Here is a 27339-nt window from a genome sequence, read left to right on the forward strand (position 1 = left end):
CTGAGTAGTTTTCAGCTTATAACAATTGTTAGTGACAGGTGGTATAGCCTAGTGCAAAGCAAGTCACGAAAGAATGTATTTTATTACCGGTACATCAGAAAAAACGCTTTAAATAGGATACTGATACAGCAGATTACAAAGAGTAGCCTAGACTCACTGGGCTTACACGTTCAAGATTGAACAGTAGCACAGTAGCCTAGATATCAAAGAAGTGATTGTCATTCAGTGAAAGTAATCTAGCCTACGGTAAAGCCTATTCAATACGCACCACAGTAGTTTAGGTAAGGATCTTTTAAATCCAGTGAATCTAGAAAAAAATAGCTACGGTACAAAAAAGTTTCGAACTGCTAGGCCCACAGCCTTTGTTCAATAATGATAAGACCAACAGTTTCAGATACGACTAAATAAGCGAGTTGATAATAATAAGCGACTGTAATATCGGCATTTAAAAAATGAAACGATAGCACCCAAAACAGGAAACATCAGTACCTGGGTAGCAAAGTGGTTCTATTGAAACAATGCAAAAAGAGCATGTTTTCTGAATGAGTGTAAAACAAAATAACAAGTCATCCACGTAAGAGACTATAAAATAAAACAGTGATATTATTTGACGTCCTACGTTCCATATGAAACAAATCCGATAAGAAAAGAATCAATAATAATCTCAGTCTGAATCCGAAGCTTCGTTGTCCTGGTCTTGCTTCCTTTCGTCATCGTCCGAAACGACGTATGATGTGTCATCACAGCAGAAGGTCCTACCGAGCGCACTGCCTCGGAGATACAATGAATCGAGCCCACCCGATGAAGCATTGTCAACACCACCTTCTGCAAAAGGGAGAATTGAATTCGCATTGCTTCAACTGCTACGCAAATACAATTTCCTTTACGATTATTTACTGTGTGTAAGACGAGCACTGAGCACATGAACAAAACACGCAAATCAGAAAAAAATACAGTGTTTGAGCGAAAGATAAAATGGTTGTTGAAGCAAAACCCTCTTTCGCAAAATTACAAATTAGGGATCGCTAAAAATGAACGCCAAAAATAGATAGCCTACATTTCGCGACGTCGTTTGGTTTGCATGCTTCGCGACATTAAAGCATGTTACCTTAGTAGGACGTACAAATAGCAAAGCAGTAGCAATACTGCAATAGGCTACCAGTAGTGACAAAACAATGAATTAGTTTGGAAAATCCTAGTTAATAAATTTGATAAGGTTGAGGTAACCAATCATAGCTTGCAAAATTGTTTGAGCAGAAAATACATAGCAAGAGCAAGCAACAGATCAAGACACTGAAGTTCTTAAATGTTGCTTCGGGAAGGCATCTCACCATTTTCTTGTGTGTCGGCGTCGTTGACTTCAGCAAATGAAGGTTCTAGAACAGAAATATTTGTGAGAGGTGGGTAATCTCAAACTGCACTACAAGCTTGACAATCTGATGCGAGAGCTTCTTTTATGTGAATAGTTTTTAAAGCTGGATCGAGAAAATATTTAACAAAACAAAATTAATGATTCAGGGCTACTCAACTAATGTTAGCAAAGGTCCATTTTGACAAGTTGAATATTTTTGCGCTCCAGTGAATATTTCACATGCAACCACGAAAATTAAACAACCAGTACGAGCACCGAAGCACTTTTCAAGTAGCCTACCGTATGTAACATGACTTGGATTTTTGTCTGACACAAACAAACAAAAAAGGAAAAATGTATTGTGTTTCTTTGTAGTGTAGCTGTGTGGATCGCACATCAGAGAAGACGGCAAAGCGGTAGGGGGTCTGGGGGCGAAGCCCCCAGCTCCTTGAACAATCACAAAAAATTGCTTTTCCATAATAGAAATCTGTTTAAAGAGGCCTCAAAATGTGGCAATGAAGATATTCTTCCAGAAGCCCGAGGTTCACCTTCAACACCCAGAAGGTCCGGATTCGGACCGCGTTCCGCCAGTTGAGTAGCCCTGATTTAGCGCTTTAACGCCTTTTCGTGCAATTCAACATCGGGTAAAAAATAAAAACAGAAAAAGCATTTGTAACGGTGAGCTTACCCATGACTTGATCTTCTGTGTTCAAACTCATTCTTGATATTCTAGAATTCATGGCATCTGAAAATAAGAGCACAAGTAAAAAATTTCACGGCAAAAAACAACAACAAACGATTTGGTTTCATAAAGTTTGTCTTAAGAAGTTCCGAGGCATCAAGTATTGTGATGTGATGACGAAAAGCAACATACAAGTCAATGCTAAAAATTAGATGAGGCTGTTCATTAGATCTTTAGTTAAATAACATGATACGTTCTACCGGTGCAAACTAAGCCGATCTATCACAAGATGTATAAGGTGATAATATGCTTTTATTCTGTCGTTTCGTCAATCAGACACGACTGACTTCTTCAGAGGCTAGATCAGGTAGTGACCTACCTCCTTGATTACTATCTGATCTAGCCCAATGAAGAAATCAGTCGTGTCTGGTTGACGAAACGTCAGAATAAAAGCAGATTATCACCTTACACATCTTGTGATAGTTCAGCTAAGTTTGCGCCAGTAGAACGTATTATGCTACTTATACAAGTCAATGATACAAGAACTCACCTTGCGTATCTCCATCTTCGGGTGGACTTCTGAAAATAGAAAATATAATGTCATAAATGTTGTTATTAAGACCTGGGTTTTCATTTGGACAAATGGACGTCTTAATTGAGGCTTTTGTGGCATCCGATAGTGGTAGACCTTTGTAATTCTGAGTTGTTTTTTTTGCAGATTAAATCAAGGATATATTGTTTAATATATTTTTAGGTATTACCGATTTATTGTTTTTGCATATTTTTCAGGACCTCTGATGACCCTCTTTTAGGGTGAAACAGGCTGTAGAAGTTTTAGAAAGTAATAACTATATTTCATGTAATGCCAAAGGAAGATGCAGGACAAAGCACACGATGCAAGTTGTCAAGTTACAATCGTTCTTACAGAGCTTTTCAAAGAAACAAGATGGCTGGCCTGAACTGTTTCGTTAAAGTACAAACCCACAATCGGTTGATAAAATTCTTATATGACAAAAAACATGCATTTTAAAATCGTTTAAAAATTGAACAGAATTATACTTAAAATACTTGTTTTGAAAAGCAAAATAATCGATTTCATAAAGCCGTCTTTTACATTCAAGCTCATTTCTTAAATCGTTCCTTGAATAGAATTAAAAGTCCAAAATGTAGATACCAAACTCATGTTCAGCAAACAAACGTTTCGAAAACTATACTGTTTTCATCTTCAGTGGTATAAAAAGTGAAGACAGTAGTTTTCGAAACGTTTGTTTGCTGAACATGAGTTTGGTATCTACATTTTGGGCTCTTTATTTTTTGATTAGATTAACCAGGCGTTCCAACCATTTTGCTCCTAAGAATTAAAAGTGCTTGCTAAAAATGAAATTCAACAATTGTGATAGATAAACAATAAATCAGGTGCTTCTTTAGGCTTATTTACTTATAATTCATTGCTAGCGCAACCCAATACACCAATGACATAAATAGATTAATAACATTACTCGAGTGCTTCGATAGACTCCTCTATGGCAATGAGCATGGAGTTGTTCTTGAGATAATACTCGTCATGTTCATCTCCCTCCGTATTCTCGTCAAGAAGAGATAAATAACTTGATTGCGTCTTCACCGATGATCGCTTGTTTGGGGAAAGGTCTATCTTGCCGCCTGTGAAAGGTCAACCTGTCTAAAACCACAGCTCTCAGCAACATAAATCGTTATCGGTTTGATGTTTTTTTAAGAGTAAAGGAAATTTGTTTTGAAAAACTATGCTTGATTTGTGGGATTTTTTTCAAAATGCAAATCCCTAAGAATTAATGCTTCTCTGTAAACCACTGTAAAGTTTAAACTTGCTTGTAATAAAGAATTGAGAGTTGATTAGTTATTTTAAAGAAAATTATATTTGAAACAGAAAGATGTGAAATACTGCGAAAGCAAACACATGCAAAATGATTAAAAGTTGACAAACCAGTTTTTTTGGCTGCAATTTTAGCTTTTCTTGGCTTGGGTGGAATTTCGGGTTTCGATTTTCTTGGGCTTCTTTGGCTGAGAAGAAAATACAACATTGAAAGTCATAGAAACACATATGAGAAAAACAGGTATTTTAAGTTTCACAGCATTTTCGCATCAAGCCGCAAAACAAATCAAACAAAAGTTCATTTACCTTGGCAGCGGAAGTGACGCAAGAGCTGAGGCGAGATGCTCTGATGTAATCAGTTTCTTCGGACTCTGACAAGAAAGAAATTGCTGAAGTACTTTTGAGGCAAAAATAATGTGCAACTTTTTCTGGCATTTTCCAAAACAACTTGTTCAACCTCTTATCGGCGTAATGTGGGTGCCAAGTACACATTTGAAAAATACTCTTAAACTTTTTGATGTTTTAGGGTGTCACAACCGATTCATTTTGGAGGGTTATCTACATCTACACCATACAAACTTTACCAAGACCCAACGTACAGCAGCTACAGGTTTGAAATCAAAATGGCCGCTTTCCTATTTACATTCTACAGACACAAAAAGGCTGGGCTTTTGTAGATATTTTGCAAACCTTTGCAGCTCCTCATTTAGAAGACAAGGTAAACAATGCGTATCAAAAACGAAGACAAACCATACCTTCGCATCAGCAGCTGGTTTCGCAGAAGGCGTTGAGCTTGAAGGATCACGCAAGTCTGCAACAATTAATGACTTTACTTAAGTTGTTGTAAAGGCAAGGAAAAATGACGTCACTTGAATCAATGTAAAAAAAGACGATTTTTGTTGTTTGTTACTCCCAGATAAACCGTTTTGAAACGTACCTTTTGAGCAATGAGCCTGGCTCGTTTCGCCAACACTGTCGCCAACTTTGTTTAGGTCTCCGATTCGCCGTAAGGTGGCTTTAGCGTTCGTAAGGTTTGATGATGATTTGCTTGGAGACCAATGGTAGGCTTTCGACTCTAAAAAAACAGGCGCTGGACATTTTGAAATTGATAAACCAAAGCCTTCTAACAAACATCGTTTGCCAAGCCATCCAGCGAAACTTACCGTGGAAAACATTGATATCAATAAAATAAATATCAAAGACAGGCAAGACACAACAATGCAACAGGGTTGAGCATTATAACAATATATTTTACATATTTAAAAATAGTTTTAACAGTCGAACTTAAAATAGTTTTAACAGTCGAACTTTTCGGCTTAACTTAGCCCTCATCAGGAATCTGAAAATATTTATAAAATCATGCAATACATTTCAACTTCTTGAAGGTAGCCTAACTAGCTTAATTTATTGCATTTTATAAATATTTTCAGATTCCTGATAAGAGCTTAAGTTAAGCCGAAAACGTTCGACTGTTAAAACTATTTGTAAATATGTAAAATATATTATTATAATGCTCAACCCTGTTGTATTATTGTGTCTCGCCTGTCTTTGATACAAGAAAGCAAACTTTCTCCCAAAACTATAAATAAAATATATGTCAAATAACGGGCAATACAGAAGTTAAACAAAAAAACAAACAAACCACATTGAACCCTGTTAGAGAACTACCTTCAACGTAGACGTCGCTATAATAGCATCTGGACAGGAAGCCAAATGCTAGGCCTCATCTTGCACGGTAAACAGGGTTGCCATGTAGGTGGTTTTAAGGCCAAATTTTTGAAACGTGACGTTTCTTTAATACATTTTCAGATTAAAATATGACACAGTCGTTACACCTTAAGGCTTAAGCTATGGTAGTAATCATGCTGTTGACGAAATTAGCTCAAAATGCAATACTATGAAAAGCATCAAGATTGGGGAAAAGTAAGCTTTTCAAACCTGATGTTTTATAAATAGGCTAATGAGCATTTATAAAACAGAGTTTTTAAGCGATTTAAAAAACAGAACAAAATAATAAAAAAAAAACGACAAAAAGACATCAAAATGCCAAAGTAGCCTGTCAAACGCATTTAGAAACGCTCAAATTTCTAACATTTGGCGTTAAAACTGTTAATATAGCAACCTTGTTTGCCGTGCAAGATAAGGCCTTGCGTTTGGCTTCCAGTCTAGACGCTATTATAGCGACGTCCACACTTTCAATAACGTTAACTGCCTTGTCAAATCTTGCAATGCTAATTATTACTTGGTGCTTCTTGTAGCCACAAGCTTATGTTTAGGTAACTTAATGCGATGAGCTGAGGGCTGTGAAAACTTGGTTGTTTCAGTGAAGTGAACACAGAACTGTTCCACACTAGCTCTGTATATGATACTTGAAGATGTCTACAATATTCATTAACTGTCAAGAGATGGTAAAGTAATTAGAAAATAGCAATTCACCTGTCCAAAAAGCTCTGTCGGATGTCAATGTCACGATTTCAGACGTTGAACTGCTTACCGGAGGTGTCTACAAAGAATAAAAAGAGTCACAAAAATCTATAAAAAAATATTTTGTGAATTGTACAAAAGTAAAATCATTTCAATGAACAGCAAAAGTAAACAAATAAAAAATTTGAAAAACAAAATAAAAATGTGTATTGTACCTTTGATCTTAAGGCTGTCTCAGCAGGACAGGCTGTAGAAAGTGAATTATCCGACTTGGAAACCCTCATTCTAATGCCTGCGTCCATGTTCGATTGCCTGAGGTTAAACTTTCGAGGGCTCGAGACAGAGTTGATTTGGGTTGTCGCGTTTGCCATTGTGTTGGAAAGCTCCGCAAGCTGATCCTGGTGGAAAAAATGTCGTTTGATAAACGTTAAATTACGGTCTTTGCACGTTAAATACATGCACACACTGAATGAATAATATGCATATAAGATGGTCCGTTTGTAAAGCGCTGAGAGCATGTCATATCTACAATGACTACAGTACTATATAAAAACACATTAAGCACAGCAATGTTATAACGCAATGCATTCAATAGTTAAACGAGAATACCTGCAAATGTTTGAAAGCAGACGAATTGCTAGTGTGGTCCCGCGTCCATTTCCTACGATCACCACTGGTAGGTCGGCCTAAATAAGAGATTTTGTAACGATGGAGGAATTACGGTATGCAATGTACTGTAAGAATGTAATTATTTTTAGCAATGCTTGACGCCATCGCTTGCTGACTTCCGTAAGCTCAGCGGCCCTTCATCACTATGTCCAAATGTAGTTCTTTTTATTTCGACTTAGGGAAAAAAGTTGGGCTGAAAACTGTGCTTTTGTTATTGAATATTTAAGGCAAAAATATAGACTGTAATATAAATTAAGTCAGCACTCCGAAAATTAAATGTCGGTTGTGTCTAAGTGTGTATAAAGTACACATTTAATAACCTGTAGACGTCCAATATTCTTGAAATAGTTTTAAGTGCTCTGGCAACCCTATTAGTAGCTAACATGTAAATGAAGCTCAAAATTTCAAGAGCTTTAAACGACCTCTAAGCAACAAAAGTTTTAAAAACATTTACATGTATTTTTGTCACAATTTGAAACGTCTGCATGGGTCTGTAGTCAAAAACTTAAAAATCGCAAAATAAGGAACAACTGCAGGGCTACTCAACTAGCGGACCGCGGTCCGAACTCGGACCTTCTGGGATCGGACCTCGGATCAATATATCAATCAATCAATATTTGCGTTCAACTTCGACACCGTTCCATTTTAAATAAGCCATGACACCACAAGGGTGTGGCAGACTCGATGACCAGTTCGGTCCTTCTGTCACTCCCATCGTCATCAGCAAACAACCTAGCTCACATTGTAATCTTGTATTGTTTTGTTTTTTCGCATGTGCTGATGATGCAAAATAAAAGAACTTCTTCTTCTTCTTCTGGGTGTTGGTGATGGACCTCGGGGTCGGGGTTATGGAAGAATAACCTCATTGCCACGCTTCAGGGCTTTTTCAAACAGATTTTCACTGGGAGAAGCAATTTTTTTCTGATTATCCTAGTAGCTAGGGGGCTTCGACCCCCAAACTCCAAACACTTTGTTAAAAGTCCGAGTCGAGTTACATTTTAACTAAACAAAAATGGTTCGGTACCGATAGTTCAACTTTCGTGGTTGCGGGTAAAATAACTTATTCACCGAACTGCTGAAAATATTCAACTTCTCAAACTGGACCCTTGTTAACATTAGTTTAGTAACCCTGCCTTACTGGATAGTGGGTACACATTACTTTTTCTTTCGGTTGACGACCCCGATCCAGACCACTGAGTCAGTGACCAATTCTTCATAGAATCTGAAGTTGAATCGTTCTCTGATGACATCAAGGATGAACCGGTGGATAAGAAGGAAGAGCCGGATGACAACATGGATGATCCGGATGATATTAGATTCGTTGGAGGATGTTTTGATGAAGACGCTCCATCGTTGCTCTGCTCATCAAAGAATGGCGTCATAATGATGTCACAGCAACCAATAAAAAGTTTTAGCTGCAACTACCCAGACAGCAAAATCCGTCATTTTTCATTGATTCAACGTTTCCAGACTTAAATACAAAACTGACGAATTTTGCTGTCTGGATATCACTCAGCATAGAGCAAGCACATCAAACTCCTCTAAAGATCACTCACCAAGTCTTTGGAGAAATTGAGAAGGTGGAGCAAGCCGCTTGCTTTGTCCGCTGGAGGAACATCGCCAGAGTTAAAGGCAAGGACACCACTGTCAATCAAACGTCATCAAATAAATGCGGGTTGTTTTGAATGCAAATAAAAGATTTACTTCAATAGGCTAATTATGAAAATTATAGCAAACTGACTTGGGCTAAGATCAATTTGCCCAAGATGCATTCTTTTGCCGAAGATTACTATACAATGCATACAATCTCTACTTGGTGAGAAATTACTTGGACGCATGTAAACATTGCTTTTTTTATCACGAGATCGCCTGTTACCGTTTTTTATTCTTCTTCGTAGATTTCGGCATGGAGCTGAGGTTGGTTCTGCTGGACTGCGGCGAATGCTTGGCTGAACGGAGAGCAGAGTGGTTCCTCATATGCTGTAAGAGATGCCAAGATAAACATTACTTAACATTTTACAATAGACTTCTTTTTCATTTTTTATTGTATTCTTTATGTTTTTATTCTTGCAGAATATTTTCACCTATTCATTGGATGAGCGGTTTGTTTCATGCGCAAATTTTTTTACAGAATATTTCTCGGATTTCTGAAAATTTCCGTGCCATCAAAAACAACTGTAAATATCGCGTGATTTGTGCAAAACTAAATCCTTCAATCAAACATGCCTTGGTCTTGCTTAGCAATCTTCCATACTTCCTTCCGGTGGTGGGAAATGTTTTGGATGAACTTGCCCTGTCACGTGACCACATCGGACTTTCGGTGGGCGGCTCTGGCAAGCGGTTGTTGTTCACGTTCCAATTGGCGCTGACGAGAAAGTGAAATAAATAAGATTTTCCCCACCATAGCTATACAGAGAGCTTAAATAGTTTTATTGTCAACCTCTGGGCGGAAGCATGTCGCGTAATCGCCTGCGCCTTCATGGGGCCAGGAAATTATATTATACAGCACAGCTGGTATTAAATATTATAAAATAAACCAAGTACTATTACGTATCATAAAGTATTACACAAGTATCTGCTGAAGATGAAAAGCTATTCGAAAACACACAATAATAAATATACGTCTCGTCATCCAGGTTAATAACATGCTATGCTCTTCGGGTGACATTGCACTGGAGCAGATGACATAAAATGATTAAATTGACTGCATTGCCGGCCTACTGTTAACACGACCAATTTTCGAACGGTTCCGCTCACGTGCTGATATAACCAGGTTAGTCGAATGTGGTAAGCAAAACACAGTACTTCAAAACAGCATTATTTTAGCATTGCTTTTTTACATCAGACGTAGAAAAACGTAGACTAGATCAACGTTGAATAACACAAAAAGCTTTGCAAAGGCATTACAGAATATCGGGAAAAAGATTTTATTCAATTGTTAGTGGAACTTACTCCGCTTTGTAATTGAGAGCTCCCAGTAGATTTAGGCTAGTGGTAGCTTGAGCAGTGTGCAAAGTCATGTTGTCAATGTCGTTGTCGCCAGACCTGAAAAGCGAAAATGAAAGCAGATCGTGATAATTAGCTTCCAAAATAATCACCATTGTAACACAACCGGGGAGTTCTTGCTTCACCATTAAATGAAGAAACATGCGGAGAAAAACAACATTCAAAATGTGAATTTTTCAAAATGCTCCAAGTTAAAAAGTACCGCACTTGACTAAGTGCTCATAACATATAGTTTTCAAGTTGCAAAATTACAGCAACCGGCGTTTGAAAGCGGTCATTTCTCACCAACAAATAGTTTAAATATTGATGCTAGATTGCAACTGAAAACTGTGATGCATTTTACTGCAGTAGGATTCGCCTAATTCGTCACCTCAAGGGGATTAGCAAAAAGTGATGAATTAGGCAAACTGACAAATTAAGCAAATAGTTCAAAGCTATAACGACTTCCGCTGGAACTGACAATAATGCGACGAATAAGGCGAACTGGCAAATTAAGCGATAAAAAATTAGATGAATTTTATTGCACAACAAAAGTGACATTTATGTCACACATAAAACGTTCAAAACTCACATGGTCTCTTCATCAACATCGTTCTCCTCGAACATTGACGGAAGCACCCCAATTCTTCCTTTTAAAGTCGTGCCTTCTTCACCGAATGTGGCAACGACGCTGCATCGGTCCACTTCTGAAAAGCTACGCCCTATATAGCCAGGTATATGTTCGGGCGATCCTGGGCCGATGATGATGCTGCCGATAGACTCCATAAGGCCGACATCGCCGACAGTTTCTATCTCTTCTTCAAGTTCCCATTCGCTCAGCTCTGTATTTAACAAAACAAAGTTTTTTTTTTAATGTTGGTTAACGTTGACAACCTTAGCTGCGAAATTATCCTGGATGGTAAGAGAAATGTACTTAAGCAAGTTTCAGTTCACGATTGGCAGAATAAGAAATAAGATGTGCTTTGTGTGCTAGGAGTATATTGAATGGCAAGCTCGAAAATACCATGCCATTGTGATGCGACTGAGACCATGAATAATTCCGCTTTGACCGATTGCGATAATCTGCTCTCAAATCAGGGCTGCATAAAAATGGGAATCTATGGGTAAAAATGGGGTTTATGGGTGAAAATGGAGAAAAAATATTTTTGTGGGATTCTTCCATTGGATTAAGAGTAATTAGAAAGATCGTGCTGCTCAGCAGTAAGTTGCTGGTTGCTAGGCTTACTGAATGTGATGCAAGTAGAGATTTGTTCACACTATAGTGCCCATCCAATGATGTTGTGTCTAAATGAGCACATCACAAAGCATGCACTGCACATGTGTAAGTACGTAGTCGTACAGTCGAGAAGATAGATGTTAAGTTTGACACCTATTCTTTTGCTTCAGGCGGTTTTCCACAGTAATTTATAGCATAAAAAAAAACATTTCAAATGGAGGATTTAACCTAAACAAATCGTCTATTAAAAATGAATCCTTTGGTTTCATGTTTGTTTAGTTTCTTCAACTATTCATCACTTTCTCATCCAATAATCGATGTAAATATATTTTCATCCGCATAAAAGAAAAATAGTCTGTTGAGGACAGCTCGCACAAATTGCAATTCCATAATTGAAAATATCTACTATATGATAGTAGGGACTGAAAGTGAAGGAGTATACAATTAGACTATGCATAGACAATCAATAGTGTGGGTTTGATGTAAGCAGTCACTGAGTTTGGGGAATACTGATTGATATACAGACAGCACGATTATATTTAATCATATCTTTGATGTTAATTCCTTCAAAAACTTTTTATAAAAAGCCCAGCTCATCCGTTAACTGGTTAGTGCAAGTGTGCAACCCTGTTTCAAATTCTATACATTGAAACCAGATTGATAAAATGATTCGTTCTCCAAGCGCACCATGATCCGAGATGTGAGCGTCTCGCTCTCCAGATTGGTTCTCCGCTGCATCAACATCTTCAATACTTTCATCATCTGGAGGAATGGGAGCTGGAACCGACGCCTAAACGCGAAGAAAAACGTGTCCGTGTCAGTAAATCAACATACAGTGGTTAAAAAATGGCTAAACCTGAAGTTGAAACACCGAGGTAGAAATCGTTCAAAAAAAAACATTACCAAATATAGCTGTTACACTTCTTCAACAGTAGCTCAACACTCATCAGCCAATATATCAGTGGCTGGTTTACAGTAGTTGTTACGTAATTTCTAATGAATTGAAAACTCACCACATTCTCTTCGGGCACTGGAGAACTAGCTCTCGCTGACTCGGAAGCATCATCACTCCTTGACGACGCGGCCTGAGCGTTCTCGGCTACGTCGTGCTCGTTTGATAATTGAGGCATAGAAGCACTTGATCCAACAGAATTCTAACAATGTTAGCATAGAAATCAGTAATCGGTGTCTGTCAAAACTCTTGCCAATTGAATGTGGAAATCTTTATCGTCGGACAGAGAAAATCTTTCAAAAAGTTCAATCCAGTAGTTTTATTATTTCTGTAAGCTTTGAACAACTGACCACCAAGATTGATGGTATAAATTCTCTTTGTTATAGATGTTGTTGCCTGTAGTCTATACCTTTCACGGGGCAACACAAAATGGAGAGCTGCCCTTGGAATAGAATAAGTTATTCAATCGTTCACGCCGAGAGTTGAACCACTGACGCTTGATCTTGTCGTTTCTCAAGATCAGACCTCGTGCTTACAATTAAAGTTGTCCAAAGTTATTTTTTGGAAACGTCTGATCGATGATAATTTTAGATTGAATTACGTGATTATAACGTTTTTGAATGCAAAAAATGCATCTCATACCTTTTTCCTTGATGTGCCCTTGTCGACAACAAAGGTGTTGTCACATCTGCTGGCTCTCGCTGTTTCAATGGCGAGTCTGTCTTTAAGGTTGCGGATGTAGTCGATTTGTTGGTTGTTCTGCTGACTCACGCGGTTTATGTGCCAGAGCTGGTCCCGACATTTTTGATAAAAAGTAGGCGCACGAACCTGGGTGAGGATTAGTTTAATGACAGAATAGCGGGCTGCTCGTAGCAAGTGACAGTTCTGCCATGGCACCAGCTTGGCCTTTTTGAAACGAGCTTCTGTTCGCAAAGCAGATTCTTTCCAAACAAAACTTGGACTACTGTTTTCAACAAAATATTACGAATTTCAAAATATTTCTGTGCTAAACACTGGTAAGCCTGAAGAACATTAGCAAATCTTTGACGTGTGTTTTGAGTTTGTAACGATACGAAATAGGTTTCTTCGAAAAAAAAGCATATCGAGACTGAAGAAAAGGTTTTTGCTTCCTCAAGTTCTAACATGAAACCGATTTGTAGTTTTAAATACATGCAGCACGAAAAAATACGTTTTTAACGTAATGCCAACAGCAGGACGATACCAATTCGTTCCTCGAGGTTTTATATTCCAGTGTTGATATGCTTTGTTCAAAGAGACATCACTCACACTCAGAGATGGGCGTGATCTTGATCTTGAAGATCACTTTTTTTTTTGGTGATCTTGATCTTGATCTAAGATCACTTTTTTTGTGTGATCTTGATCTTGAAAAACAGTAAGATCAAAATCACTTTAAAATTGAAGTTTACTTACTAGATAAAGGCATTTTTTTAGAACTCGTACTGTACAAAGTAGGTAGTGGCAACTACTAACATTAAGCCACTGTTAATATAATATGTGTCCAACAAAAGACGATTTAAAGTCACCATCTAATCTGGTCAACGTTGCCATTTCAAAATTGAAAAAGTTTTCTGTGTTGGTCATAATAAAAAAGTCAACTTCCGTGTACTTTATGTTGACGTATAATAAAAAATGATTTAACTTTATTCACAAGTTTCATGTGTGAATTTTAAAGAAATGTTTGCTTTCTTTGACTCAATTTTAGATGTTTCAAAAGTCTAGAATGGCGGTGTTAAAAAATCTGGACTCTAGCCGATTTTGGTCATGTAAAGTGGTTTATTGCAGCAAATCAACCAGACCAAGACTTGTTTAAGGTCTGAGCAGGGTCTGAGTATGGAGTGGTTTGTCTGACCGCAAACCTCAGAATGTTTTTGAAAGCAGACAACACTATCAAAGTTGCCAGATGGGTAAATAGTGCAATAAACATTGACATAATGCAGTGAAACTTAAAACTACTTAGTAACACGAATAAAAACTCCCACATGAACCAGACAAAAATTTGGTAAAAAATGATGCAGTTCAAAGTTTATTTTTATTCATTATAAATAAAAAGTATAAAACTAATTGCAAATTTTGCGACTTTTCAGTACCGTGCAACTGTAATTAACCTCGGCCTTGGGTGTGACGTTGCGGTTCTGCGCAAACTACGTCAGCAATTGATAGGCCTAATAGCAACAGTCACTAACTTATTACAATTCTTAGGCCAGTGATCGAGTAGTTAAAAGTAAAAGTTAGCAATACCAACTATATGCCTTTACCCAGGTTGCTTATAGTAATTATTTTTTTGCAACATCATTGATCAAAAACTTATTTTTTTTTTAAGTACACAAAAAGTGATCTTGAAAGTAATCTTGATCTTCAAGATCACGATCTTGATCTTCAAGATCACATAGTTTGGTGATCTTGATCTTCAAGATCACCTATTCTTGGTGATCTTGATCTTGATCTTCAAGATCACCAATACTGGTGATCTTGCCCATCTCTGCTCACACTCAGCCTAAAGCAAATTTTGTCACAAGCCATTGATTTTTTAGTTTAAAAATTGAATTAATTAGAGACATGTGGATTCCAGACAGCAAAATACGTTATTTTTTATTGATTCAACGTCTGCACACGTTGAATCAATGTGAAAATGATGGATTCTGTAGCCTGGGAAGCGCCTAAAGCAACGAGAAGTTGAAGTCGCTCAGTACTTGCTGATTAAGACAAAATAACGTCTTTCTACCGTCGTTATTGTGTCCACATCCAAAACTTGCGGTCTGCGCTACGGTGTAGTGACGATCACAGTTAAAGATTTAAAAAAGGAGCTTACCCAGCTAGCAAATTTTGCTGTTTTGACATTGATACATTTCTAATTTTGCATACGGTAAATCAAAGCAAAAACAAGAGGATTTTGTGAGCTGGGTATGACCAGAAAGATGGGAGCAAGTCTTTTAGGCGCAGACAGTTAGGCGCCGGTCAAATAGGTGCGCAACACTGTGGCGTCTATATATTTAGGTGCGGAGCACTGTGGCGCCCGTTCATTTAGGTGCTATTCCTAGCAAAGTCTGCAGATTGTATCAGCTTGGCAGGTAGGGCAATGCTTTTCACACAAAATTTTGTATTGAACAGAAAAATATGTCATGGCTCCCGTGTGTGAAGCTGCTTAAACCGGCAATGCTTTTCACACAAAATGTTATATTGAACAGAAAAATATATTGTATTTTAATGCGCGTGTTCGGCATTTATTTGTTGTTAATCCAGGTTTGCGTCGGCGAAAGCTTTGTCAATAAATTATACAAGTTTCCAAACAAGACTGAGTTCACTTTTAGTGAGTCAAATAATAACTACACTAAACATCAGTAAAAAATATACCGTAGCCTATATTCAAGCGGGTGGTAGGCTTGAGTGAAGAGTAACTTAGTTTTCCTTCAAGACCCCGACTAGGTTTAATAACGAGCAAAGTCGCACCATTATGCTTGCAACTTGTAGCCAGGGTTCATATGCCCTATAGAAATGTATTTATGTAGTACCTAGACTCTAGGTACTAGACTCTACGCTCTAGGTCCTAGAGCGTTGTCTCATACGAACTCGCCACACGACCAATCCATCCCGAGTAGAAGTCATCTCCACACGCGCATTAACAAAACAACATATTTTTCTGTTCAATATAACGTTTGTGTGAAAAGCATTGAACTACCTGCCAAGCTGATACAATCTGCAGACTTTGCTAGGAATAGCACCTAAATGAACGGGCGCCACAGTGCTCCGCACCTAAATATCCAGACGCCACAGTGTGCGCACCTATTTGACCGGCGCCTAACTGTCTGCGCCTAAAAGACGTGGACCCCAGAAAGATACAATGTGTAGCATGGAAATGGACTGGTTGGTACCTGAAACTTCAAGACAAGTATGTCTGCAACTGGATCAAGATAGCCTTCCTGCGTGAGCAAATCGAGTCGAAAGAATCTATTGTATCCCCTGTGCAAATGAAAATACAGTATAATGCTGGCAGGTTGTATTTGTGGTTAAAAAATGTTTAAAACCTGATAGGTCAATCTACAATTGAAAAAGCAATCTGTAGTAAAAGTATGTTTCAGGTGATATATATTGTGAAAAATTATAAGAAAAAACAACAACGATACACTGACTCCAGCACCACTCATCATTGCACGTGACTAGGTAACTGTGTTCCGAAAGCACGTGGCAAACCGCTACTACCACAGCGAACCCGCAGCATTAGGTAGAAACAGATCGTTCTACTTGTACACTTGTGAAATAAGAAAATATATATATATTTTGTGAAAAAGAGAACAACTTCGGCTCTTCTAAAGAAACTTACCAGCATTCTCCCACATCAAACTCGCTAGCGAACTCCCTCACAATGTTCTTGGTAGGGTCGTTGGTACCGAGGTGGACCATTTCAATGCGGTATTCATATTTCGACGTTTCACTCAACCCAGACGATAACTCAAGAAATACGGATAGGTAGTTGCCACGGACAACTCCATTACCATCCTAGGAATTGCAAGGTACAAATAAGTTAAGTGACGTTCATTCTAGCTTGAAGCATGAAATCGAGTGCCCATCATCGCATGATGAGGCCCTCTAAGCTTTCTTAAGAGACCCAGCTGTTAGCTGCTTCTTTCTTTTTCAACAGGTATGCAAAACGTATAAACCCATACAGCAAATCAACCGCATTTTACATTGATTCAACGTCTAATCAATGTAAAAAGCGGTTGATTGCTGTCTGGGAAAGCGTCCTTCTCATAGTTTTCGGAAGTTTGCTCCGAGTGGTATTTCTTTATAAAGTTTCTCAGTTGTAGCACAGCTTTTTAATACCACTAAATATAACATTGCGTCCAATGCACTAATTTAAAACAGGGGTCTGCTACTATTCAGCTAGTCCGATTGGGCTAGTCCGATTCGGCTATTACCCTATTCGGCTACAGCCCGATTCGGCTAGTCCGATTTGGCTAGTCCGATTTGGCTAGTCCCCTATTTGGCTACAGTCTTTATCAGTTAGTTCCCTATTCGGCAATTTTTTGAAAATCCAACGATAATCCTTCTGTAATCCAACAAAATCCTTCTGTAAATCCAACGACGCCTTCTGTTTATTTAAAGAATTTTGTATTTTATTCCACAATAGGCTATCGTTTCATTTGCATTCTTGCATTTTATCCAGTGTTTACCTTTGAGTGCCTTCCCAGACGGCAAAATCAGTCATTTTTACATTGATTCAACGTCTGCAGACGTTAAATCAATGTAAAAATGGCGGATTTTACTGTCTGGGTGAGCCATGTGATAAATTAAAGCCTTCGGTTGCGTCATAATGAATTGCGTGTAATTACCACCCCTTGACGGAGGAGCAAGACTACGCGCGCCGTTATTTAAAAGAGAATAGCTGAGAAAAAAGTGGGAAGCGAGGTAAAGTTGTTTACCATAGAAATGCTTGTCACAAAGCAATAACCAAATTCTGGAAAACCTTTTCGAATGCGCTGATTAATGATTTTAATTGGGAAAGAAAGCCAGAAATAGACATTTTTTTATTCAGGTTAAAGTGAAACCACTCTACGTTGGACTAAAGTACAAAGTAACTATTAAGTTGCCTTGCAAAGCGGAAGATCTAAGTTCGCAAAACCGGTCGTAAAGTTGATTTTGCCCAAAAATTAGGTCGTTGAAATCAATGCTTAATTACTCGTAACTTTCACGTGATATAGGCCCAATTTTTTTTTGTAGTCAGAGTGTAAAGATGGAGGTTTGATATTATCGAATTGAATCGCCGGTTAATACTTACCGCCGGTTAAATCTCTAAATTGATGGACCGTGCATTATCGTAAAAACTGTCCGCCCGCGCATTTGCCACTTTGACTATATATGATAATATATGACTTTGTTTTAAAGCATCAAATTTATGCTATCTCCGTAATTAATAACTCGTATGTAAGTTTTTACATGTATTTTGAACATAGGCGCCTAAGCCGTGGGGGCAACTTTTTATGCTGTATTGATACATAAAACAATAGATGAACTAGCGATCGGCAGCAGGAAAACATTTTTTTAATGCAAACCGCAACAGCTTCGCAATAAATAATCACTAGAACGAGTAGCGATGCTACAATCCCACACCAGACAACAAAATCTGCCATTTTTACATTGATTTAACGTCTGCAGACGTTGAATCAATGTAAATATGATTGATTTTGCTGCCTGGGACATAGCAAAAATCTACCATTTTGTGTCGATTTAATGTCATCAGTAGGGCAACCAAAAGTCAATAAAGTCAAAATTTTTCTGCTTTGTTCAAAGTTTATAAAACGTCCACAAACTAAATTTCAGGCTGACACGAAGTGAGGTTTCAAAGTTATTAAGTAAAAAAAAAGTCAAAATTCATGGTTAGGTCAAAATTTTCTTTTAACATAGTTTTTCTTCTCTCTATTGATATTTTATTAAAGCTACACACATACAGTACTGATTTTTTGTTGTAATTTCCGTTGCTATTCTGACGTAATAACCCATTTGTTGCAATTTCTGAGGTAATAATCTTGTTGCGCCCATTACTGACGATTGAATATTAGCCAACTACCCTGCTGTTGATGAGTTGGTTGCCAGGGTTAAAGCAGTGACCATTAAAAACAGGTCAAGAAGAGCTAGTTTTACTTCCATCGGCCAACCTCCACAGCCAAATGTAACTAGATTGTCCCTTGGTTGAAAGCTGCTTTCTATTATTCAAGAAGTTTAACACAAGTCGGAAGTATTGTGGAAGGCTTCCATGATGGTGGTGTCTTGCTGCGGCGTGCTCAAGATGCTGTAAAAGCTCCCAATTTAGCTACTAACCTTGTAGAAATAGAGGAGCAGTACAGTGCACTGTTTGATTTAATTCAGAAGATGGAAGACAGCCGATACACCATTCAAGAAGCTTACCAGAAAATGAGGTCCCTTAACTTTGGTGTTGATGGCTGCCAAATTGGAAAATATATTCAAGCAAGAATCTCAAGGAATGACATCAAGTGCATTGTGAAAATGGGACGAGATGATATTTCACCACATTTTTATAGCCTGTTGAGGAACTCCCAAGCAACTTCTGTATCAGTAGAGAGAAGCTTCTCTATTTTAGGAAAAATTTTGGCGAGAGACAGGAACTTCAAACGCGATAATGTGAAACATTACTTGATGTTGAAGTATAATAGTGCAGAGCCCTTTCAGTAATTTCGGGATATTTAAAGACACTCCATATTTATCTTTTGCAGTTTTTCGAGTGACTTTCATTACATGTTCGTTAGCTGTGGTGTCGTTGAGTCTTCCACATTTTTCTCATATTTCATAAGAAAAAGAAGATATCCTTACCTAACGGTTTGATTTCTAATGTGCTTTGTATTTCACGTTTAAGTTGCAAACGCAGAAAGCTATTGGTCAAAATTAGGTCAAAATTTGTAAATTATAAAGTCAAAATTTCAAGTTTTTAGGTCAAAAAATTGGTTGCCCTAGTCATCAGATGTTGAATGCACCCAAAAGAAAAACATAATTTGCTACGTAGACGGAGCGTGCGTTTAGCTTTATGAGCTTGCAAACAGACTTGATGTCGCTTTCGGAAGTCGAAACCTCTGCACTGCAGTGAATTGCGCGGTGCCCAGAGAATCGCTCGCTGTGAAAATGAACTTGAAGTCTCGGCCCGAGGTAACCACTAACCAACGCAACAAGGGCTGGAACAAACCGCATTGCGCACACGCCGCATAATCAACGCAGTAACGGACTCACGCAAACTGAATGACGCACACACGACCGTTGCCATAGAAACCCGATCAAAGGCGGAATATGCGCATCTTTTGTTTCATCTGCAACACGAAAACGGGCGTTTTACAGCGGTCAGTCATAAGTTCCGATATTGTAGTGAAAAGGGAGCAATGTCAAGTCGAACTTAATCAAACGTCTCTCCGTAACTATTTTTCAAGGGCTGTTTACGGATGTCAGCAACTTTTAAATTTATTCAAGGTGACGTGCTGCTGAACTGATGTTAACATGAATGATTTTACTTTCCACAGGTATATTTTCAAGCGTATGATCAAGTTAGTATTTGCATTCCATTTTCAAAACATTGTCATTCCATTTACAGTGTACCTTTTAGTAAACCTTTTCGTCTCTTGTTTCATGCTAATAAATCTAGTTCGTTGCTAAACTTTATGTTATGCTTAGCTTAAAGAGTCGCAGTCCATCAACCGCTAGCTAACGCATGTCATGTGTTTGCTTAACCGAAGTGGTCGAGTTTTGTTTATAATAATTAACGGTAGGTCGAACGTAGCGATAACTCCGAGTGTGGCAATAAAAGCAATCCTAGTGTGACGGCATAATTACGTCATCCATCTGCGTGACATTTGCTGAATTTACGTTGCTGTTGATGAAACACGCTTTCGCCCCCACGGCCAAAAAAAATAGTTAGGCGCCTATGATTTTGAACAATAACACACTCGAACAACTAACAAAACACTTCTGTTTATCTCATTAACCTGTATTGTTAATCATGAAAAATGTTGTTTTGTTGTAAAACACATATTTTGAACGAACCCAGACAACAAAAATGACGGATTTTGCCGTCTGGGAAGGCACTCAAAAGTAAACACTGGATAAAATGCAAGAATGCAAAAGAAACGATAGCCTATTGTGGAATAAAATACAAAATTCTCTAAATAAACAGAAGGCGTCGTTGGATTTACAGAACAATTTTGTTGGATTACAGAAAGATTATCGTTGGATTTTCAAAAAATTGCCGAATAGGGAACTAACTGATAAAGACTGTAGCCAAATAGGGAACTAGCCAAATCGGACTAGCCGAATCGGGCTGTAGCCGAATAGGGTAATAGCCCAATCGGACTTGCCGAATCGGACTAGCCCAATCGGACTAGCCGAAACGGGCCATTCCGTTAAAACAGCAATACTGCAAATTAGACGGTAGTATGAATCTGCTCAGAAATCTACATCATCTATCTCACCGGGTAAATCTTCAGTCGCCAACTCAACCCAGATACATTAAGCGGCTTCGAATATACTGGATCGGCGCTTTGCTGCAGCTGACTGCAAATAAAAAGTGTATTGGAAAATATTGAAGTGTAAATGTTTTCAATGTAAAGCAATTTAGTGATTCAGATGAGATAAATTTAACTCTCAAGTCGTTATCATCTGCACCGCTGAGAAGATACTTAAACTACAGATTTTGAGAACTAAATGGACTTAATACAATTACGAACATGGGAAGACTGAAGCAAAGGAAATCGGACTAAAGGAAGAAGATGCGATGGACAGAACGAGGTGGAGAACAAGAGTAAAAACATCGCTGCAAGGAATCGGCCACCTCCACTAGTGGGGACAAAGATGATGAGGAATACTCAGCAGTTTTTCGCAAAAAAAAACATGTCCTATTATCTTTTTAGTTTAGTAGAAAATTGATGCTCCAACAAACCTGAATCTTGTAAGAGTGAAGGTGGTGGAGTCATATGGAGGAACAAGCTCACTGGTGAAGTCAGGAGGAACAGAGGCGGACACGAAAGATGCCATAGGCTTCTTGTGAATGGCTCGAAACATTTCCAGCATTTCACCCGATCGGCTTATCAGATCTCGCTTGCTACATGTCGATGTCTATGAAGGTAGAGATGTAGAAACAAGGTTCCTTTAAATGTATCAGTTAGACGCGTAAAAGAATCAGCGGTGGAGTCACAATCACTCTTGAAATTGTATTTCACGATCCAAATCAGATTTTTGCCCTTCCAGAGAATTGTCATAAATCAAAATGACAATTTTTTTATGCTTGTTAAAATACGTTGTGATGCACAAAACAGGGCCTTAAAACCGTTGCTATCACAAAAAAAGCTACCACAAACTGCACATTTCTATATTATAATTGTTGTAAAACAAGTTTCATAAGTTTTTTCGTGATACCAAAAACAAGCTCAGTTGCATTCTCTCGTTAACTAGTGATAGATATGGATTTAATTGGTGCAATTTCAATTCAAGCCTCTTGTAAATACCTGATGCTCTACTTCCTTTAAGACGCTCTCAAGCATTTCAGTCTCTTGGGTAAGTTGATTCTTTTGTCCCATCAAGGTTATCAGCTTGCTCTTGAGTTGACCATCAAGTCTGCCATGGACAAAATGACATTTTATATTCGCATCAGTGAATCTTAAAGCTGAATTCTGTTTACAAACCTTGCTATCATCATCTCAACAGCGTTCCTTATCTCTCGGACACGCTCGTCTTTTGCGGATCTCACACTTTCAACGTTCCTTTCCACATCCTGAAATATTAGTCATATACAATCAGGCTTATGATACGTCGGCTGCATAGCCGAGTAGTGAGAACCCTGGTACGGCACTCGAATAGGCGCCGGTTCGACACCGCTCATGAGCAATGAGCATGTGGCTGTGTCTTTGGCAGGGCACTTAAAGGCATGTCTGAAGGTAGGCATGAAGATGGACTGCCTTGCCTTCTCATCCATTTAATCTAAATCTTCAACTACCGGGCGAAAGTCTGGATACAATAATAAAATGCTGATGTCATAAACAAAACAAAAATAATGACGCAAACAAATCTGGGTGATCAATCGCCGTGCAAAACCTTGAACAAAAGCTCATCAATGAACACACAATTTCAACTAAACCATTGTGTTTGTGAAGTATTATATTAATGAAAACATTATTTTTAGCAGATGGTTTGACTACTTGTTAGCCCACGCCCCACAGTATATATTTCATGCAGAAAAGAAAATCAAATTGTAATGACAAAATCATCTCAAGACCTGAACCAAAGATATCAATTCCATCAGCCTTCGCCTAATAGCATTTTCTTCGTCGGATATTTGCGACATGTGTTGCTCATACACCTCAGATAATGGCTTGAACGTGTGCCCGCCATGCTGCAAGGAAGTTTGGATTATTTTAGTAGACAAATAAAACAAAAATTGTCAGAAATCTTGGATTTCAATTATATAGGCCTACTTTACAGTTAAAAATCACAGTAAGGCAAAATATCGTGATGATCAAGTTACTTAGTAAAACTAACTCGATTATACTGGAATAGTTTAATCACTTATTTCCATGGCCATCATCAAGCATATATAGTTAAATACGGTAGTAGATACAATGCAGACAAACCACATAACATAGAAGTCACTTTTGCCCAACCCCACATTTATTCAATATCAGATTATCTCATGGCATGGGAGATTTATGAACTTTATACAACTAACCAGCATGCAATGAACAGATTTCAAATATATATGTGTTTTATAGACATTAAAAATTTGTCTCCAAATTTAAAAAAATCTACTTACTGTTCCACCCCACAAAGCACACTGATGGCAGATGCACAACTGGCAAGTCCAACAAAATACGCTCAGTTTTTCTTCATGTACTTCACATCTGAAAGTTATTTTTTACTTGTTAAAAATTATTATTTGAGTTTATTAATGTTAGTGGTTCCACAACTTTTTTCTATATTTTAAAGAACTGAACATGAACACAATTTGTTTATGGAAAGCATTGATCTTAGTGGCGGTAGTATACAAACTATTTATGTTGTTGTCGAAAAGAGTTGTGAAATTTCAAAAGAAAATTTTGGAAGTTCTTTAAAAAAATACTATAAACTTATACTATTACTGATAACTGTGCACTAAGACTACCGTAAAAATAGTAACAGATAAATACATCAAAAGTTAAATCCACAGACATTAAATTTTTAAAATATCACCTAATCTTAGGTCTCATGCTAAACCATGTGTTAAAGACACTATCTGAATAATATTTTAATGTTTTTGAATATTACTCTAATGTTAAATTTTATCAAAATATATTTTTTAATGAGTAGAGAAAGGCTAGTATCATACACATCCTTGCAGTCTTCAGCCATGGCACTCGTACTGGCATTAGCAGATCGTGAATTTCCAGGTTGACGTAATGTGTCAAGTTGTTGGGTGAGCTCCTCAGCCCAGCGACAATTGACAAGTTCCGTTACTTGCAAGGAAGCTCTAACGGGGATGTGAATATACAAGGGATAAGACATTTATAAGTAATTTGTAATCATAAAGTGTACAGAAATGTCATTTCATCTGTCTGGCTTTAACTATCACTGACAAAAATATACTGTAAATTTCAAAAGGTTTATAGATATTTCATACATATGATGTATATTTTCTAATATTTTTCCAACATCTTCATCATCACAGTACACGAAACTTTAGATTTATGGTAAATTTTAACTTTAGATTGCTATTGTTATTTAGTTATTTTATATTAAAATGAAATGCTTGACTGAATGGGTGGAATGTCTCTTTGAAATATTAACAGTTTAACCACATAAAAACATTGCAGTGCAAAATTATCTTCATATAATACCTCATGCACTTCTTAAGTAGGCTAACATTTAAAACATATTTAGAACATTGTAAGCAATCGTACAATGAACCTTTAATACCGGTATGGTACCTATGGAGCCTAAATTATCATTCCCAGATATATTTGGCAATGTGTTTGTGTTCTTTGTGCAGATGCTTGCAATGCTCTGTATTTATTTTATTCAAATGTGACCAAACCACTTTTCGTGATCACTTCTTGAATTTACTCTCTATTTTTCAGATACCGTATGATACATTTGACAGTGAATATAACTTCAATTGAGGGTCTTGCATGTTGTAAGCATCCTAGCTTTAAGAATACTTATCTATTTTTTTGTTTTTACCATCTCTCACAAATCTGGGCTTCTCAAATCCTCACCTGATAAAAGATAACTAACAATATTTACCTGCAATGGGGACATTGTTGGCGTTGCTCAGTAAGCCATTTCTGCCAAAAGCATAAGACATAAGTTGAACACTGAACAGAGTCATAAACAGAAACAAGTAACAACCATTTTCACGATTAGCAATGACTCACATAAGTAAAACACAAATTAAGCTTTTCCAACAATTAAAATTGCTATTTTAAGCTTTGGTCATATTTTTTTTTGAATTTAAATCCTCACCACAAACCAACATACTACAGACACTGCAAACCACTTCTATTTAAGAAAATCTAACAATTAACATGATAAAAGAGCAAAAAAAAAACAGAGATGGGTTAAATACTTATAAACTTCATTGTGATGACTCTGTGAGGGTTTGAAAGCCCTCAAAAGAGTTGTGGATTTGAATTTCAGACATTGAAATCAAAAGCAACTATGCCTTTTTTGGCATTTACTAGTCAAGACTATCCCAAATATGGAAGAAGCTGACTCCATGACTGAACGGCTTAGTCTTTTCTTGCTTCTATCTGACTGTTGCATCTGATACTTTGTTATTTGTAGATCATCATACTTTTCATACTTTAGCAGGCCTCTAAGCTCCTTTATGCTTCCGAAAACCAAGCATGGTCTACCAGAACTTCTTTCCAGACCTTCTCCTCAATGAGAATGATGAGAAAACAGTTTTGAATATCAACGGAGTGGAGAAACAAATAACAAACATGGCTTTTCGGCGCAGTAGTTTTGGAGGCCATTTTACAACTTAGCCACCGGAAGCTTAGAGGCCACTTTAGACAGTATGAAAGTTGATTGCGGAAATCTTTGTTTTAAGCCTAAGAAAGCTTCTTTGAGAACTTAAATCTGGCAGTTTATCATACTTGTAGAGGTTTGAACAAAAACATTGTCACTGCTTAGTGCTTACGTTGAACTAGAAATATGAACTGCCTGTTGTCGCAATAAGCACAAAATATCAGTCTTCAAAATTAGCATATTTTTACTTCGACAAAAACGTTGCCGAGGCCAAACGGCAAAAGTTGAAATTGCCTCGGTAATTGCTGTGAACATTTATTACAAAAAAGTTGTACCAAAACATGCAAAACGAGAAGCTAAAAATATACTAGAGTAGTATATCACGACCGCATTGTTTGATTTGTTGTGATGTAATAATACCAAAAGAAACGATAAAGCGAGCAACGCGATACGCACGCTGTTATGGTAATTCACGTTAAATAACTCACGGGGGGGAAGTAGGTTAATTTTGGGTTAATTCAACATTCGAGTCAGCACACATCAATTTAATTTTCCCGATGGGTTATGTAGCAATAGTAGCATAACAACAATGCCCAATAAGAAATTTACGTTGGTTTTTACATTAATTCGACATCTAGTGATGTTGAATTATCATAAAATAACGTTAATTGCTCAACCAGTTACCGGTAACAAATTAATAGCTCCCTGCGAGAAGATTGCCTCGATTTACGTATAAGCTACCATAATTTCGGCATAATTGGGACACTGTGAGCAACACAAAGTTTGTTTGATAAAAACTAGTCAGAATCGGTATCATCAGCTGATTGAGATAACGGAAAGCGAGGCGCAATAAGGAGTAAATGCTAACAATAATTTGACATCTACTGGCATTAAATCAATCCAAATACAGTTGAGTAGAGTGATGTAACATCACTGATGTTTCTATAAAAGATTCAATTCTCCCAGCTGGAAGCGCCGGCAAAGTAGGAAGTAACATCCTAGTCTGAATGTACCGTAGTCTAAGAAAATTAGTTTTTTGTTGTAATCTTGTGGCTCCTTACAAGCGCTCGTGTGGCTTCGGCATTTTTATTGCCGACGCTAATGCGCCATTCATGCATCTGCGTCGGCAATCACCTCGGCAATTGCCGATTGCTGACGCTAATTTCGAAGACTGAATATATGATAATAATGAACGCTTTTATAATTGTTCCTTATTCAATAGATTTATATTTATGTCTTTTGTAGCACAAAGCCTACATTTATATAGACAACAATAGAATGCTTTCAGCTAGGCCACTTACCCTTATGCACAGATAACAGCACAGTTTAGAACAATGAGGACATAATCGGGCATCTCTAACTTTGCTCATGCAAATGAAACAACGGAAAACTTCCGCCATTTTCTGTAAAAACAAGTTGCATTATTTACATGGAAAGAAAAGAGTAAAAAAGACAAATTGCACACCCATGGGAGCATAAGTACAGTATGAAATGTTATCAAAGTTAAAGTAATTCACATCCATACAGAAAACGCAAATGAAGCAATTATGATTTTGTGTGACTGCACAAAAGGTAGACTAAATATACCCGTACCTCAACTTGATTATCTTCCATTTCTTGTATTGAGTCGTAGGCAGTAACTAATAAAAAATAAACTAAAATGCAAAATATAAAGTGG

General features: G+C 37.5%; 1 protein-coding gene across 1 annotated transcript; it reads right to left on the reverse strand.

Moving 5' to 3' along the window:
• Positions 1–63: 63 nt before the first annotated feature.
• LOC145785126 (uncharacterized) lies at positions 64–27339 on the reverse strand. The gene is made up of 33 exons (XM_082596827.1): positions 27255–27339; positions 26963–27064; positions 24936–24976; positions 24022–24162; positions 23470–23557; positions 22936–23052; positions 22346–22434; positions 22169–22277; positions 21604–21779; positions 21137–21218; positions 16492–16667; positions 16043–16130; positions 12795–12980; positions 12214–12354; positions 11888–11990; positions 10556–10805; positions 9931–10023; positions 9205–9343; positions 8855–8958; positions 8535–8622; positions 8138–8336; positions 6919–6995; positions 6525–6707; positions 6322–6388; positions 4823–4960; positions 4641–4696; positions 4192–4256; positions 3997–4073; positions 3533–3695; positions 2584–2612; positions 2040–2096; positions 1332–1376; positions 64–825 (listed from the first exon to the last, which is right to left on the reverse strand). The coding sequence occupies exons 1-33, from the start codon at positions 27273–27275 to the stop codon at positions 665–667; spliced, it is 3651 nt and encodes a 1216-aa protein (XP_082452953.1). The 5' UTR covers positions 27276–27339; the 3' UTR covers positions 64–664.

This window comes from Aplidium turbinatum, chromosome 16, assembly GCF_918807975.1.
Source record: "Aplidium turbinatum chromosome 16, kaAplTurb1.1, whole genome shotgun sequence".
Taxonomy (NCBI): domain Eukaryota; kingdom Metazoa; phylum Chordata; class Ascidiacea; order Aplousobranchia; family Polyclinidae; genus Aplidium; species Aplidium turbinatum.

Bases quoted from the DNA above. Each gene is read 5' to 3' on its own strand.
- LOC145785126 (XM_082596827.1), bottom strand. From the start codon at position 27,275: ATGGAAGATAATCAAGTTGAG. The intron at 24,163-24,935 runs GTAAATATTGTT...CATCCCCGTTAG, and splicing joins CAACAATGTCCCCATTGCAG to AGCTTCCTTGCAAGTAACGG. The intron at 4,257-4,640 runs GTATGGTTTGTC...CTTTCTTGTCAG, and splicing joins AACCAGCTGCTGATGCGAAG to AGTCCGAAGAAACTGATTAC.